The 18,532-nt window shown below is 39.9% G+C and overlaps 1 protein-coding gene across 1 annotated transcript; it reads right to left on the bottom strand.

Annotated features, from left to right (window-relative positions):
• Positions 1–4,107: 4,107 nt before the first annotated feature.
• On the bottom strand, positions 4,108–17,117 carry Anks4b (ankyrin repeat and sterile alpha motif domain containing 4B). Its single transcript, XM_005323731.4, has 2 exons — positions 16,888–17,117; positions 4,108–6,074 (listed from the first exon to the last, which is right to left on the bottom strand). The coding sequence occupies exons 1-2, from the start codon at positions 17,049–17,051 to the stop codon at positions 4,982–4,984; spliced, it is 1,257 nt and encodes a 418-aa protein (XP_005323788.1). The 5' UTR covers positions 17,052–17,117; the 3' UTR covers positions 4,108–4,981.
• Between the last annotated feature and the right edge of the window lie 1,415 nt (positions 17,118–18,532).

Genomic DNA, 18,532 nt, shown 5'->3' on the forward strand with positions numbered 1-18,532 from the left:
AATTATGGCATTTGCAGGTAAATGGATGGAACTAGAGAATATCATACTAAGTGAAATAAGCCAATCTCAAAAAACCAAAAGCCAAATGTTTTCTCTGATAAGCGGATACTGATCCATAGAGAGGTGGGGGGATAGGGAAGAATGAAGGAACTTTGGTTTGTACAGAGGGGTGGGGCTGTGGGGATTGGAAGGATGGTATAAAGAGACATTATTACCCTACACACATGTATGATTACACTACTGGTGTGACTCTGCATCATGTACAGCCAGAGGAATGAGAAGTTGTGCTCCATGTGTGTACAATGTGTCAAAATGCATCCTATATGTATAATTAATTAGAACAAGTAAAAAAAAAATGAGCCTGTCTGCATCTACTTCCCAACCCCATCCCAAGGCAGTTATCAGACAAGCCAACAAAAAAGCCTAGTATGTTACTCTGCTTTGTTTCTCTGCCCATACTCCTCCTGGCAGGGCCTCTTCCTGCTCCAGATTAGCCAGCCTGTTTCTCAGGCTCTCTGGACAGGGGCCTTTGTGCTGAAATAAAATATCCACAGGATCTGATTATGCACATCTCATTGAGTCTTTCCGAAGGTCTTCAGAGTGTCACCACCCTATGGATGTGCAGAGAAGGGAGTATGATGATAAGAATGTTCGTTCATATACCACTTTCACTCTCTGAACAACAGCCCCATCACAATTCTGCACTAGGCTACTAAAATACAAAAGAGAATAAAGTTCTCACTCTCCAAAGAATACACATATCTGTTGGAAGACAGATATGTAAAAAGGCAATGATTGTACAATGCCTTGGCATTAGCAGAATATATGATTCCAGAGCCCTCAAAGGCAAGATTGAAGAGAATTTAATGAAGAGACTGTTTCAAAGGAAGTGCCCTCAGGGCTAGCAACAGTAGGAAGTTGGTACTGCCACTAAGCCTGAAAGAGCAGTTAGTGGAGCCCAGCAAGAACTGGAGCTGTGACAGATGGCTGCCAGACACAAGCTGTGGGTTTAGATGAAGGAAGCCAGCGTCTGTCCTGTAAGGAAGAAGCAGATGGAATAAATGTCCCAATATCTCTTCTACCCTCTGGTCTCTTGTTAACACCCCCATTGGTCAAACCCAATCAGAAACCCAAGGTCAAAGGAGCTCTTTGGTATAGTCTACAGAGGTAAACTACCTGGGACACAGAGTTGGGAAGAAAATTGAAGAAGTTTTAGAGGAGCAAAGAAAACAAGCTGCCCAGCCAGGAAGAGCATCCAAGAGTACAAGACTGGGGGGAAGGAGAGGGTAAGTCTCTCAGTGGGGCTGGTGGCATGGACGAAGTGTCTTCCAGGCAGAGGACTGCTGGGGTACAAAGACACTGGCATATGAGAGCCATGATATATATGAGAAGCTACGGGAAATCTTCTGTGGTTATAATTAGAGGACAGAGCAAGGTCAGAGATGAGATCTGAGTCTTGGAGAAGAGAAGAGGGCTCTTTCATCATGAGGGTCTTGTGTGTGATGATGGGAGACTGAAAATCAAGAGGGAGGCAGAAGGTGTCAAGAGGAAGTTGACTCAGTTCAAAGGTGACTCAACCAGCATTGCAGGAAGCGAATTAGAGACAAATAAGGATACTTGTAACCATCCTTGGAAGTGACGACAGGGTCATGAAGGAAACAGTAGTCTTGCAAATAGAGAAAAGAATTTGGGTTTGAAACATTAGGGAGTTGAAAGAAGTTAGAAATCCCTTGGTGTTGAAGGTGAAGGAAAAGGGCTGTTGTGTTGAACTTTTCTTTCACCAAAAATGGAGATATCCAGCTGGTGTCTCGGTCTCAGCACTATTGACATTTGAATCCAGATGGTTTGTTGTTATAGAGGGCCATCCTATACATTGTAGGATGTTTTACATCCATTGTTTCTACCCACTCAATGTCAGGAGCGCCCCCACCCAACTCATGACAACCAAAAATGTCCCGAGACATTGCCAGGTGTCAACAAGAGGCAAAATGATCTAAGTTGATAGTTTTTGCTTTGGGGGAAAAATGGTTCAGTTTTGGGCAGACTGAGTTTGAGGTACCTGTGAGACATTTGAGGGGGAGGATGTCAGGTAAGACTTAAGCTTGTGAATTTAAAACCCAACATCATAGTGTGGGCTGGTGACTCAACAGAGGAATTATGAGCATATAACATTTCTGAAATGACATCCACCACACCATAACTTCTCAAACTCCTCTCTTTGGTGAAATGCATCCAGCTATTGTTGATGTTTATGTCAAGCTATATAGAAGGGGAAAAAATAGCAGAATGGGAGCAGGAATCCAGTATCACTGGATTGAGCTCTTCTAAGTATGTGATTAAAGGATGGAGGTCTGAGATCAGTGGACATCTGAGACCCATCCTGGCTCCTAACCCTCCTGTCTTTGACTCAGACCAAACCTTTCTTGCATCTCCTCTTGGACATATTTTGTTGCAGTTTGAATGATCTGACATTCTCAGAGCATTTATAACCTTCTATAATGTGGTATAAATTTTTTTCATAACATAATGCTGCATGATGAAGAAGCTAGATCTTCTATGCTGAGAAGTTAGCGAAACTCATCACTTCTTAATTCCATAAATCATAATAGGACAAAAGGCCCCAAGAAGAGTATAAAAGTGTTCACTGGCAAATATCCCCTCAAAGCAGGCAAGAGATACCTGTATAGGCTCATTTCTCCCAACTTGATGTTTCCTCATTATATAAGTTGGGACAGGAATAGAAATAGCATCTCATTAGGAAGATTGTGGGGATACATGAAGAGGGGCTCCTAGCATCTACAATAATACGTATAATAGAGGCAAGCTCAGACTGCAAACTTTTTTGAGTGCCTTGCACATGCCAACTGCTTTTATACACATTATTGATGAAGTAAAAATTTTAATTCAAGACAACAAAAACAGTATTTGTAAACGTAATTATGCTCTAATGCAACATATTTAATGACTGACAAGCTTCCTAAAATCATCCTTCAAGGAAGAATCAGCCAGTTGTTCATCAGATGTGAGCATCTGTATCATCCCAAACCTATGTCCTCTACGGCACCTCTTGAAATAAGTTGTTAGGGTTTAGATATGAGGTGTCCCCCAATAGCCCATGTGTGAAACAATGCAAGAAAGTTAGAGAAATGATCAGGTTATGAGAATATTGACCTAATCAGTATGGTAATCCACTGGAATGGATTGACTGGGTGGTAACTGTAGGTAGGATGTAGCTGGGCGAGGTGGGGCACTGGAGGCAGTCTTTAGGGGAGGCATTTTGTCCCTGGTGAGCTGAACTCTGCTTCCTGGTGCCGTATTCTGAGCTGCTTCCCTCCACCATACCCTTCCACCATGATATTCTCTTGCACCTGGCCCAGAGCAATGGAGTTGACCGTCTATGGATTGAGACCTCTGAAACCATGAGCCTCCAATTAACTTTTCCTCCTCTAAAATTGTCCTTGTCAAGTCTTTTGGTCACAGTAATGGAAAAACTGACTGAAGGCAAACAGCTGCTTCTATATTATATGCATGATCAATGACAAATTCTACGTGATATAAGTCTGGCTATAAAAATTCAGTGAAGTTCATCTGTTCAAAAGAGTTTCAAGTTGTATTTGGGGTTTCCTTTCAAATAAATTTCAGCAGAGCAATGGGTTGCCAGTTTATGTTGTGGCACGTACATGTAGCATTGGTGATAGACAACAGTAAATAAAAGATACAGAATAAGCATGCAAATACAGAATTTAATCCTAAAATCAAATATTTCCTACAAACAACTAGATTTTTTTTTACCTTTTTTAAGTTACCAGAAGCACTAAACTCTTATAAATATCAAAAAGAGTTGGGTGCAGTGGCACTCATCTATAATGACAGTCTCATCAACTTTGCAAAACCCTGTCTCAAGATAAAAATAAAAAGGGCTGAGGATGAGGCTCAGTAGTCGAGTACTCCTGGGCCCAATTCCCCAGTTTTATACATACTCAAAAGTAGTTGTGAAGTAGGCCTGATTCCTTTTTTTCTCTATCCTTCTTTCTTTCCTTTACCACCCTCTTGCTTAGGTGCTCCATCGTCAGTGCTGGTTGCCATAAGAAAACACCACAGACCGAATGGGCTTCAACGAAAGAAATTTATTTTTTCACAGCTTTGGAGGCTGAAAGGCCAAAATCAAAATGTTGGCAGGGTTGGTTTCTCCTGAGGCTTCTCTCCTTGGATGGCGGATAGTGCCTTCTGGCTGTGCCCTTGGGTGACATTTCCCTATGTGTGAGTACATGCTTAAATATATCTTCCTCTTCTTTTACCAGTCATATGGAATGAAGACCCCATCCTTGTGATCTTATTTAAACTTAATCACCTCTTTAAAGACCCCCCAAAAACCATCACTTTGGGGGTTAGGGATCTAACATGAACACAACAGGCACCTGTGTTCTCTTTCTTTACTCTCTCTACCTGCCACTCTGTCCTTGTTCTCAGACAGGAATATCATAAACCCAGTTCCATTGTTTGTAAACAGGTAAGCATTTTTTGGAAGTTCAAGTTGGGCACCAAGCCTCAGGCAACATGGAACTTCAGTCCCCACTGACAGGCAAAGTCATGGAGCTCAGGACAGAACCAGAGTCAGCATCCCCAGGGTAGATCAGAAAGGAAGCAGTCGGCCATCATGATGAGAAATTATTAAATCCAGTGTTAGAAAAGTAAGATTTTTTTCCTTCTTCTGTCATCCATTTAACCCTATCTTTATTCAACAATATCAAAGGCTAGTTGAACAGAAATGCCATTTTCTTGTTCCAAGGTCTCCTTTGCGTATCTCACTGATGGTTTATTTGGATAGGTGTTGGAGTGGAGTCTGGGCCTCCTTCCTAGGTAGGTACCTCCAAAACCCTAGAAGCCATTCCCAGTGGTCCGGCTTTGGGTAGAGATCTGGTATGGAGTGGAGAGTTTCCAGGGGGCCACAGCATGGCTCCAGTCAACTCAACATTCTCCATCAGAGGCTGGTGTCCACCAGCGGGCCAGGTTGTTGGACCACCTGCATCCTTCTGTTTATGGCATTAAGAACTTTCTTCCTAGGACCTAGCTGCATTTGGATGTTCTGAAGGTCCTCGTCAGAGCAAAGCATCAGAGCTTCTAGATCAATCTGCTCTCTCGTGAAAATGGGAAGGAACTCTCCCAGGTGGTGGGACTGCAAGAACACTTCGAGGGGAGTCGCATCCACCACTTCTTCCTCCCACTCCACTTCATCCTCATCCCAAGGCAGCTCAGGTGACCCAAGGCCATTTTCACCCGCTTCTCCCTCTTCACCCGCCTCAGCTTCATCAGCCTCGGCTGCTCTTTGGAGCAAGTCACTGGGCATTTTAAATTCCGACTCCCTCTTACTGTTTGAGATGTCTTCGGGGCTCCATACTCTGTTCTTTTGAAAAACAATATTCCCTAGACCTGGGCGGTTGAGAATGGATTCATGTTGCTCATCATCGTCCTCCTCTGCTGGGAACTGGAGCTTCTCTTTGAAGCCCCCGGAAAATGAATCTTCGTCCTCTTCTCTGAACACTTCCATCACGTTCCTCTGCCCACTTCTACCCTCCTTCCCTATGGGCTCTGCTGTGTCTTTGTTCTTCTTGAACTTCATCTTGAAGGTATCTTTAATGCCCTTAGACAAGGACCCAAATGTACTGGAAGCAGAAGCGCTTGAGATGGGTGACCTGGAGAAGGTGCCCTTGGAAGAAGAAAGAGTCCCAGCTTCCTCCTTGTTGTAGGTGCGGGCCATCTTATTTTGGTGTTTCTCCTGGAGCCTTTCACACTCTTTGATCTGCCTCTTGGCATTTTTCTGAGCCTGCTCCTTCAGCCTGGAGACCTTCTTGGGGTTCATGGTGTTCTGGGCAGTGGCAGCCTTATCCAGGAGAGCAACGCATTCATTCTGATCCCTGCTGGCAGCAGCATCCAATGGAGACTGTAAGTCATTATCCAGGGCAAAGATGTTGGCACCAAAGTTGATCAGGAATGAGACACAGTGGGCATAGCCATTGGACGCTGCGTAATGTAGAGGAGTATTTCCCCAGATGTCACATTTATCAGGGTCCCCTCTAAAAGAGAAAAATATGAAAGATGCAAGTGAAACATTTTTTTTTTCTGGGAACATAATTCCAAAAACAGAAATAAAAACAAAAATAACGAACAAAATACAGGCTAGTGCAAGCCTGTTTATCCTGCCTTGATGTTGACATACTATAGCTGCTGTAAGTCTAGATATGTCATCTTGCAGCTAGACACCATATGGCAAGAAACAAACAAACAAAAAAAAAGCCATTCTCTGCCCTATCTCATTTTTAGAAGAAAATCTTTCCAAGAAACTCTCTAACAAGTCAACTTTCATATCTCATTGGCCAGAATTGGTTCCCATGCCTAGAGAGGGTAGTGTCATGTTTAACTTAGATCAATTAGATTTTTTCCCTCAAGCTAGGAATAGGATTATCCAAAAGCATACTGGTAAATGTTTAACCACTAGCTCATTTGAGGGGAAAATCATCAAAGCCCTGATGTATAGCATGTGCCAATTTCTGTTGTGTAAGAATATTCACAATGATAAATTTAAACCTCCCGATATAACATCCCTAGTCAGAGTTTGGAAGAGATATGCAGTAGCCTACCATTATTAATTATTTCTTCCATATAGAATCAATGGATCTGTATAATTTGTATAAAAATATTTTTCAAATCATTGATGGACCTGTGTTTTATTTATATATATCCAATGCTGATAATTAAACCTAGTGCCTCCCATGTGTGAGGCAGATGCTCTATCACTGAACTACAACCCAAGCCCTAGACCTGCATAATTTTAAGAGCACTGATAATAGTAAAATGTGGTAAAGTATATTACCTTTCTTTTAACATAATTTATTAAATTGTAGGCTTATATCATTTTATTTCAATAATTGTTGTGTTTAACCAAATCTGAAACTTCCTGAAAATTTAACAGCAACCTCTCAGGAGCTGGCAAGAGATGATCCCAGCACAATAATGTTGTGTTCCCTCAAGTCACAAGTGGAAACAAACAACCAAACCAAACTGGGTCATCATCAGCAAGAAAGAAGAGAGGAGTAGATGTTGGGCAGGTAGTCAGCAGTGTCTGCTATGACCAGTATTCATGTGAAATGTAGAACATCTCCATCTATTCTTGTTTCCTTCCAGTATTGTATGAGTGATAGTTCTACAAGAGGTCAAGGTGGTTGGGGCGCTATAATGGCACTGAGGCCACTGACCTACTGTCTGGCACAGAAACAATGACATTGGTAGATGCTCATTGAAGACTGGTGAAATGACTGAACACCTGCTGGAATCCTGCCCCAGGCTCCTAGTTCCCCTGTCGTAGGAGGCCTAGAGATATAAACATAGACCCTGCGGAAGTCAGGAGAGTGAGTCTAAAAAGTTCTCTGTATATTTCTCGTGAGAAATGTCAGAAATAGAAGAAGAGATCACACCGAATTAATTAATAATATTCAGTAATCCTTCTCCTTGGAGTAGTTTCTTGTGGTAGTCTGGGGACCAAACTAAGAACTAGTTTGGTCCCCAGACTACCACAAGCAACAGCAGCAAGGGCTTTATCTGTGATTTTGTTTGAAAAGCAGAAGTTTGGACCCCAGCCCACACTTACTGAATGAGAATCTAGAGTAGAGTTGAACATTACCCTCTGGTAATTCTCAGGCTCACTACGGGCTGGGAAGAGCTGCACTAGTGAATGCAGCCGAGTTAGTGTCCTGTCACTCCTTCCTGGGAGCCCTGGCTGCCCTATGCTTTTCAGTTTCTAAGCACTTTGGCTCTCATTGCCCAACACCACCATTGTCACAATCTCCCTCTTAGAGAAGGAGGAAGAGAATCTTAACTGCAGAAGTAAAAGGAGACTCAGATGAATGAATAAAGAAAGTGTTTATTTTCACGTGTGCAGTGGAATACTCCTCAACCACAAAGGAGAATGACATTCCGGCATTTGCTGGTAAATGCATGGAAGTAGGGAACATCACGCTAAGTGAAATAAACCAGACTCAGAAAGTCAAGGCTCGAAGGTTTTTTTCTCATATGCAGAAGCTAGACCAAAATAAGGAGAAAAAGAAAAGGCCAGGGGAGGGGTGTCCCATAAAAACAGAAGAGAGGGCTGGGGATGTGGCTCAAGCGGTAGCGCGCTCGCCTGGCATGCGTGCGGCCCGGGTTCGATCCTCAGCACCACATACAAACAAAGATGTTGTGTCCAGCGATAACTAAAAAAAAAATAAATATTAAAATTCTCTCTCTCTCTCTCTCTCTCTCTCTCTCTCCCCTCTCTCTTTAAAAAAAAAAAAAAGAAGAGAGATCAGTGGAGTAGAGGAAGGAGACTGAGTGGGAGGGACGAAAGGGAAGAAGTATAGAATGAAATCAACCAAACCATTCCATGCACATGCATGAATATAGCACCTTGAATTTCACCTTTATGTATATCTATAATGTATTAATTGTAAAAATCTATAAATAAATAGAAGGAAAATCGGTAGACTAGAGAAAAAGGAATAGGGGCAGGGAGAAGAAGAGGGAAAGGGGAAGTACTGGGGACTGAATTGGAGCAAATTATATTCCGTGCTTGACTGATTATGTCAAAATGAACCCCACAATCATCTATAACTATAATGCAGTAGTAAATTTAAAAAACATTTTTTTAAAGACTCAGAGTGTAATGGGTTTGCCCAAGGCTAACAGGCAGCACAGGTTGGGCCAGGCCTGTCTCTAAGTCTAACCATCTCTTACTCAATACAGTCTTCAAGTAACATTTCTCAGCTTTTCCACTTCACCAGCCACAAATCCTCTAGCTTGACTTTTCTGGGACTCAGTTCCATTATTTGTAAATTGAGACTAACAATACTACTGACTCATGGAGTCATTATGTGAATTAAAGTTAACATATATAAAGCATGGGAAAGTGCTTTATAAACATTACTTATTCTGATTCCCCTCTAAATTCATAATGCTGAATTTTTATGTATTTATTTTTTTTCCTCCCACCCACCTCCTAAGTTTCTGGCAGCACAATGGCTTTTATAGTTTTTTTTTAGTGCTTATAGTCTTACTTGTCAAATATGTATGCTGTGTCTCCAGAGTTAGATAATTTTTCCAGACAGAGCAAATCCTGTTTTCTCTCTTTTGTTGGCCATGTACAACTCCTAGCAGAAATCTCAAACCCAACACCAAGAAGCCAAGCAGGTAATGTAAGAGCCCCAAAGGGGCCAGGTTCTTTCAACAAAGACACAGTTCAATGCATGTCCTTCTAGAAAGGGCATGACTGCAGCCGATACTGCCTTAAATAAAACACAGAGACAATATTGTCAGACCCTCCATTTTTCTTTAAATGCAGGAAGAAATCCAGAATTTCATGGAAGTTTTAGGTGTTGGCTCAAATTTAAAAGAAAAACACAGTGAAGTCCAAACAAAACACATTTGTGGACTCTATCCAGCCCACAAACTGGCAACCTTCTCCTGCACAGAGAGAACAGCCTGAGGAAATACACAGATTCGAGACATTGCATGGCGTACCTGGGGAACCCAGCACATACAGTGGTGTGACCAGAGTACACCAAGCTGGGGATAAGGGAAAAGTGAAGGGCTGAGAAGAAAAAGACTATGAAATTGAATCTAAAAAAAGCAAATATTATTTAACAGTTTTGTTGGGCAGCCTCTTTCAAGATGTTTCTGGACAGTCAGTCTGATTTAATTGTTTTGGATCAAAGGAGACCCCTTTCAACCTTGGCACAGTTGTGCATCTTAGGGGAACACAAGGCCTCACCCCCCAAACACGTGGCTTTACTTTTTATTTATTTTAGCCAACCACCATATTCAAGAGACTCCTTAAGTACCCTAGATATCAAAAGAGGAATTGTAAAACCTTCAAGACATTATATAGACATAAACAAAAACATACGGATTAAATTTGCCTGGAATTATCCTTGGATTGGATAAGCTAAAAAGGAAATTAGGATGAGGAGTGAGTTGTGGTGGTGGTAGGGTGACCGGGTATTAAGAAGTCTGGGTTAAATCAATATGCTAGGGCCACAGCATTTCCCATCTCAGTATACCTTAAATGAGGAGGAAGAACATGAGGAAGAGCCAAGATGACTATGAAAATGGGTCTTCCTTAGAGAAAATTTCGAATGCAAAATTCCAAACTTACAGATGAAACTGTAAGAGGATTCATGAGTTTTCCTGGTGTATTTAAGCGATTTCCACTTGCAAAAGTTCTATTTAAAGACAACTTTCGAAACTGATGTATAACTTAAATAATAATATTTTGATGAATAAGCTTTAGATCTTTCTAAAGATAATCTTTATCTTTTTTCACATTTCTTGATGAAACTATTGTATATAACTGCCCAGGTATGCACAAACTTGTTCTAGGAGCCAAGATTTATGGCTCAGATATGAGGTATCCCTGCCCAGAGCTACTTGTTAATGTAGGGATAGTCAGAGGTGAAATGATTGAATTATGAGAGCAGCAACCTAATTGATCCATTCCAATTTGAGTGAACTGAAAGGTAACTATAGGCTCCAGACTTTGCTAGAGCAGGTGGGTCACGGGGGGCATACTCTGGAAAGGTTCATCTTCCTCATTTCCCCTTCCCGTCTCATTCGCTCTACTTCCTGACTGCCATATCTTCCTTTGCCTGATGTTCCGCCATGATGTTTTGCCTCACCCCAGGCCCAGAGTAATGGGGTTGGCCAGCCATGGACTGAACCTCTGAAACCATAAGCTAAACCATACTTTTCCTCCTCTAAGCTGTTCTCATTAGGTACTTTGGTCACACAACAAAGAATTGACTAACACATTCTAACACTGATGCTGTGTGGTTCCCTTGGGCTAACTCTAGTCTACTGTAGATTTTTTTTTTCCTACAGTCTTTTTGAAAAGAGAAACTAACTGAAGAGATTTTAAATATTGTGCTCTTGATTTTTGGTAGACCAGTTGCATTTTGACAAAATTTTTTAAAGCTAGCTTGGTATTATTGTCATTAAATAGGCAATTTCCTTAAATTAAATTACTCTAAAACATCTGTTCCCTTACAATTTCTCCTTTTGATGTTGATTTGATTTTTTGTGGGTGCAATTGTTCTCAAAAACTCTTTCAGAAATGTTTTTCTACGTAAAAAAAGGAATTATTTGGACTTACAAATAATTAAAGAAATGCAAATTAAAACAATATACTACTTTTTTGCCTATCAGATAGGCAGTGATTAAAAAGAATATTAATACTTGGTTCTAGTAGGAGTGCGAGAAAAGGAACTGTTGGAGGAAGCATGAAATAATTCAAATTTACTTGAATATGTGTCACAAGCCTTTAAATCAGTCACCCTTTGAATCGACTATTATACCATTAGGGATTTATCCTAAGGAAATGTCAGACCTTTGTGCAATCAAAACAAAAATGCAACTGTGGAACTCATAGAAGTCTCAGAAAAGAAGGATGGTTGAGGGATTAGGGAAATGTTGGTGTCCCCAATACAAAAATTTCAGTCAGGAGGATTTAATTCAAGATAGCCATTGTCCAATATGGTGACTATAGTTAATAACAATATACTATATACTTAACAGTTGCTAAGAAAGTAGATTTTCAATGCTCTTACACAGAAAAGCATATGAGATGATGCATATATCAGCTTGATTTAGCCATTCCACAAGGTCTACATAGTTCACAATGTATGCCATAGATGTATGCAATTGTTATCAATTTAAAATAAGTAAATGAATGAACATAACAATAAAACATACTACTGTGTAGTCATTTAAAAGGTAGCATGGATCTCAACTTTTAAGTGCAAATGGCCCATGATATATTACAGTGTCAGTATGATTTCCATGATTGCCTTTGTAGGGAGAAAAAATGTACACTTGCACGGGCTCAAAGCAAAAAATCTGGAAGGACATTCTGATGGTCCCCAAGTTAGGATACTTGCATTTATCGGGGTTTTCACTTTACAGTGGTGCAAAAGTGATATACATTCAGTAGAAACTGTGTATTGAATTTTTATCTTTTTCAGGTTAGTGATAGTCAGTGGGGTATTCTTTTTTTAGGGATTCTGGGCAGCAGCAGAGAGCCCTGTTGCCCAGTTTGCCATGTAATTGTGGCAGTGAACAACTGGTGCTCTACAGTGCACGGTCTTGCTAAGCTATGATGTTTAGCAATTAGGTAACCGAATCCATTTTCAACTTCTGAGGGCTTATCAGGGTGCAGCCCCATCATAAGTTGAGTAGCATCTGTACTAATAGCGATGGCTGTGTGGTCTTCAACTTTCTAAGAAAGCCAAGGTTTTTAAATTTCCAGTTACCACAGGATCCACTAACTCAATCAGGTAATAAGAAATAAACACTTAAATTATCAGGCTGGAATGTACTTCTTCAATCATCGATAAGCTAAATGCAAGGTGTTAGCTTTCTTTCCTCTTGTCACCCCTTTAAATCTAATTGGACATTTGATCTCATATTGGTTTCTAAAGATTAACTCTGGTCAACATGGGAGATGACCTCTGAAAATCCTCACCAGACTTTGTTTTTAGCCTATTCCAGACCAATTTAACACAGCAAATCTGAAATGCTTCGAGGTAAGGAAACAAAATCTGAGCAGCAGTAGAATCAGTGAGCAACCAAGAGTTGAGAAAAAAAAGGGCTAGAAAATACAGGGTTACTCATACACTGCTGGTGGGACTGCAAATTGGTGCAGCCAATATGGAAAGCAGTATGGAGATTCCTCAGAAAACTTGGAATGGAAACCACCATTTGACCCAGCTATCCCTCTCCTTGGTCTATACCCAAAGGACTTAAAAACAGCATACTACAGGGACACAGTCACATCAATGTTTATAGCAGCACAATTCACAATAGCTAAACTGTGGAACTGTGGAACTATCTAGATGCCCTTCAATAGATGAATGGATTAAAAAAATGTAGTATATATACACAATGGAATATTACTCAGCAATAAAAGAGAATAAAATCATGGCATTTGCAGGTAAATGGATAGAGTTAGAGAAGATAATGTTAAGTAAAGTTAGCCAATCCCAAAAAAACAAATGCTAAATGTTTTCTTCTGATATAAGGAGGCTGATTCATAGTAGGATAGGGAGGGGGAGCATGGGAGGAATAGACAATTCTAGATAGGGCAGAGGGGTGGGAGGGGGAGGCAGGGGGCAAAGGATTACAAATGATGGTGGAATGTGATGGACATTATTATCAAAAGTACATGTATAAAGACACAATTGGTGTGAATATACTTTGTATACAACCAGAGATATGAAAAATTGTGCTCTATTTGTGTAATAAGAATTGTAAAGCATTCCGCTGTCATATATAAATTTTAAAAATCAATTAAAAAATGAAAAAAAATACAGGGTTAGGAGAATTTTTGTTGCCATAGCCAATGTTTAATAACTATGAATAAATGGGCTAGATTTTGATATCATATTGAAAAACAATTATGTTGCTTTGTCAAATTAGTGGAAAAAAGGGTGGACTATGTAACAAACTGTGTTGGGACAAATGATTAAAAACATGGACAATTGTAGTTAAATCATAACCTTATATTTTAAAGAAAAATAACTTATATATGAATAAAATTTTTTAAATATGACACTAAAAAGAACTAAAGAAAATCTCAGTCGATAGTCATGAATGAACTCAAAGTTAGAGGTACCAACCAAAGATTGAGAGAGACTTACATGTACTTAAAATATATATTTTTATATTTATATTTTCATTTATATTTAAAATATTGGTTGTCAAAAAATAAATTATAAATTATATGAAAATATTTGTAACATATGACAAAAGGGTTAATATTTTAACTTTGGAAAGCATTTTTATAAATTAATGAGAAATGTTGATGATCCCAATATAAAAGTGGAACAAGATTAAAAGTACACAGTTCACAAAACAGTAAACATAAACGTGATTTTCAAGCCCGGCATGTTGGCACACACCTGTAATCTGAGCAACCTGGGAGCATGAGGCAGGAGGATTGCGAGTTCAACACCAGCCTCAGCAATTGGGTAAGGCACTAAGCAATTCGAGACCCTCTCTCTAAATAAAATACAAAAGAGGCCTGGGGATGTGGCCAGTGGTTAAGTGCCCCTGGGTTCAATCCTCCGTACCAATAATAATAATAATAATAAACAGTAACCAGAGAACATTAAAGCCACACTGATACATCATTTTGTACCTACCATATTGGCAACAAAACAAAACATGTCTTCACTCTCTGAAGGACAGTTACCAATACTCCCCCCAAAAGAGTCTTTTGCACGTAGGCAGCTATGGTTTGAACATCTGTGTCCTCTCCAAGATTCTTGGAAATTTAATTTCCAATGCCACAGTACCAAGTGGTGAGGCCTTTAGGTGGAGCTCTTAAGTATGGGATTGGGTATCCTTATATAAGAACTTGATGGAGACTATTTGCCTCTTTTTCTGCCCCTTTTGTCTCTTCCACCATGTGAGGACATTGTTCCATCCCTCCAGAGGATAAAGCAACGAGGTGCCATCTTGGAAGCAGAAACTGGGCTCTTACCAGACCCTGAAACTCCCGACTCCTTGACCTGGACTTCCTAGCTGCTAGAACTGTGAGATATGTTTCTCTTCTTTATACGTTGTTACCCATTCCAAGGTATTTTGGCACAGAAGCACAAATGGGCCAATTGATCAAAAAACTTCCCTTTGGAGAATTTTTTTTTTCTCAATAAACAATGAGTGAAGCTTTATAAGTAAGGAGAGTCATTGCAGCACTGTTCAAACCAGGAAAAACAAACTATCTGTCCAAGAGAGGGATTGCCCAAGAAATAAATTTGCTGACTACTAATATTCTTTTTTATATTTATTTTTTAGCTGTAGTTGGACACAATATTTTTATTTATTTATTTATTTATTTATTTTTATGTGGTGCTGAGGATGGAACCCAGGGCCTTGCACCCGCTAGGCAAGCACTCTACCGCTGAGCGCCAGCCCCAGCCCTGACTACTAATATTCTTATAGAAGAATATTGATGTGGACTGTACACATGTACATGAATATTTACATACACATGTAAATACACATATTTATAGGGAAAAGGAAGTCTTAAATCAGACAAAAGGAATGGGGAAGACCAACTTCATTCCTTTCCTCATTCAGTCCAGAACTCAGGAACTCTCCTGACCCTGGGTTCTTCCTGCTTTTCCTTCAAGGGCCCCCCGATTTCAATAAAGGGTCTCAACATCTACAAGCTTTTTGAACCAGAACCTGAGTTTTGACCCTCCTCTTCCTCTTCATTCCGCAGCCAGTCAATCACTATCCATTCTACATCTGAACTGCCACTCAAATCCATGCACCTACGCATGTTCACCGTCACTATCCAAGACCAATTCATCTCCACTATTAAGAGTCCCTGATCAATCTCTCTGCCAGAGCAATCTTGGTAAACATGAAATTACCTAATTGTCCCCTTTGCATGAACACAAGACTTGTCTTCCCTGACCCTTAAGATACTAAGTTCAACTCCTCTTTTCAATGTTCTCCGTAATCTGGTCTCATCACATATGATAGTCCTTCCTGTCCCTATTCAAGCCATGTCCAGCCACACTCAACTTCTGTTCCCGGAATGCACAGGGCTCTGTCTTAGGGGAGCCTTGCTGCCTTCCACCTTTGCCTGGTCAACACCTTTTCATTTATTGGAATCCCAGCTGAAGTCCTTTCCCCTCAGGTAGAACCTTCCCTAACCCTGAGTGCCCTCTACTTCCCCTCTTCAACCCAAGTCATAAATGGCTCATCTGTCTTCCCCTCTCAAATCTGATTTTCATGTCAGGAGTTGTATTTCTCTTATTAATCAGTGTCCCCAGTGGCTAGGAAAAAAAATGGCTGCCATATAATAATATGCGATATGTATTGAATTGAATTCACTTGGCTCTCCTGTTTACATTTTTTTCCCTTCTCTTCCTTCTTTTCTTCCTTACTTTTCTTTATTTCTTTCCCCCTCTTAGGTCATGATGGCCAACACTACCTAACCCTTCTGGTGTGGGCTGTGTGTGTGTGTGTGTACTGGCTAGAGATGTAATGAAGTTGACGTAGTCCCTGTTATAGTTGAAAGTCCCTGTTATAGCTTGGAAAGCCAACAATTCCATTTGAAAATTATGGGCTTGCACTGGGTGTGTATACTAATAAAAGACTGTGGGATTTTAATGGCATAGATTAAAAAAATAAATAAAAACACATCCTTTATTCCAGCCAAGGCAAGATTGGCAACTTAAAACCAAGTAGAATGGCAACGTCTTGTGTGTGTGTGTGTGTGTGTGTGTGTGTGTGTGTGTGTGTGTTTTCGTACCAGGGATTGAACCCAGGGACACTTAAACACTAAGCCATATCCCCAGCTTTTTTTTTTTTTTTTTTTTTTTGTATTTTACTCAGAGGTAAGGTCTTGCTGAGTTGCTTAGGGCCTTGCTAAATTGCTCAGGCTGGCTTTGAATTCATGATCCTTCTGCTTCAGCCTCCTGAGCTGCTGGGATTACAAGCCTGTGCCACCACGCCCAGCCCTCTTTTTAAAGATTCCACTTTTTAAATTTCATGAAAAAGATTTGTAAAGACACTAGATTAAAATCTCCCCCCCCCCAGGCCAGTAACAATGCCTTAGAGCTCAGTGTCAATCCTCTGCCTTTGGCTAATGGGTGAGCCCCTCCCATGGTGCCAATTCTGTGAGAAAGACTGCATCTCTAATATAATACTCTCTCTTTCTCTAAAAAGCCAGTTATTTGGACATTCTAGAAAGAGGGCAAAGCATTTTCACTGACTTCCCTGACTCTTGCTGTTTCCTGTAAAATCCTACCATAACCCCTGTCTCTTACAGAACCATCAGGTTGAGCTCACCCTCTGCTGCAGATTATTTCTAGGGCTTCCAAGTTCCCGTGGTAGGCTGCCAGGAGAGTGGGAGTCATTCCATCTTCATCAGAAAGATTCAGATCTCGCTTGGTAGCCTCCTTCAGAAGTTCCAGGTAGCTATCACTAGCAGCTTGGTGGTAGCGAGTGGACATTTTTTTCCTGCTCACCGAGGCTTGCTTGGCTGAATATTTCTCTTCAGGCAAAGCCCAGTGTTGGCACAGTGACTGTCCTATAGATCTGGTTAATCAGTGATAAGGAGCGTTATGCTAGGACAAAGTTCATTTCAGCCTCTCTTCTTGGAAGGCAGCCAGAAAGATTTGCAGCACTGAACTTGGAACTTTTCCTTCTGGAATGATCATGACATTGAATATGGAAGCCCGCTCTGTTCATCTTGAGGGCTTTTAGGAATGTTTAATTTTTGCCATGTCCATTACAAGTCTTAATGATAGTGGTTATCTTAACACAGAATGTAAAGAAATAATTTCTAAAATATTCAGAACTAGTCTAGTTGACTGGGGTAGACTTTTTAATAGCTGAATTGAGGTATAGTTGGTACGCTTTAAAATTTACCCATTTGATGTATATACTCCAATGATTCTTAGCAAATTTTACCAAGCTTTGCAACCATTACCATAATTCAAGTTTAGAACATTTTCATCATGCTAAGAATATCCCACATGTTCATTTGCCACCCATCTTAATTCCCACTCCCAATGCTAGGAAACCACTAATCTTTTTCCTCTCTATGTATATTTGCTTTTTATGAGCATTTCATAAAAATATAATCATAAAATGTATAGTCTTGCATCTAGCTTTTTTTCCAAAGGATAAATTTTGAAGTTTATCTTTTTATTGCTAAATAATATTCCATCATGCTAACCTATCAAATATTCTTCATTCATTCAATGTTTAATGAACACTGGGATGTTCTCCTTTCTTTGGCAATTATACAAAAAAAAAGTACTATCAATATTTACATATGAGTTTCTGTACAGATCTATATTTTTACATCTCGAGTATATGCCAAGGAGCAGAATGTTTGCTGGGTTATATAGTAATCTATATTTAACTTTTAGAAAATACCAAACCAAACTAATGTTCTGTAGTAAAGTAAGATAACTATGGTTGACAGCAATTAATGGTATATTTCAAAATAGTTAGTAGAGAGGATTTTGAATGTTCCCAACAAAAAGAAGTGATAAATGTCTGAGGTGACAGATGTGTCAATTACCCTGATTTTATTGGATTTATACTAAAGTTTCACTCTATGCACCATAAATGTGTAAAACTACTACACTAATTATGTTACATTTGTGTTAAAAATAAAATACAGTAAAAAAAAAGTTGCTGAATTGTTTCCCAAAGTCACTGTACCATATCACATTGCCTCCAGCAATGTATGAACGTTCCAATTTTTCCAAATCTTTTTGTTACTGTCCATCTTTTTGTTTATGTCTACCCCAGTAGGTATGAAATGGTATTGTGTGGCTTTAATTGACATTTCCCAAGTGAGTACCTTTCATGTGCTTATTAGACATTCTTACATTTTCCATGCAAATCTTTTCTCCATTTTTTTTCATTGGGTTGTCATTTTACTAATGAATTGTAAGAATTCTTTATGTATTCTGGACAA

The sequence above is a fragment of the Ictidomys tridecemlineatus genome, chromosome 10, assembly GCF_052094955.1.
Source record: "Ictidomys tridecemlineatus isolate mIctTri1 chromosome 10, mIctTri1.hap1, whole genome shotgun sequence".
Lineage (NCBI taxonomy): Eukaryota > Metazoa > Chordata > Mammalia > Rodentia > Sciuridae > Ictidomys > Ictidomys tridecemlineatus.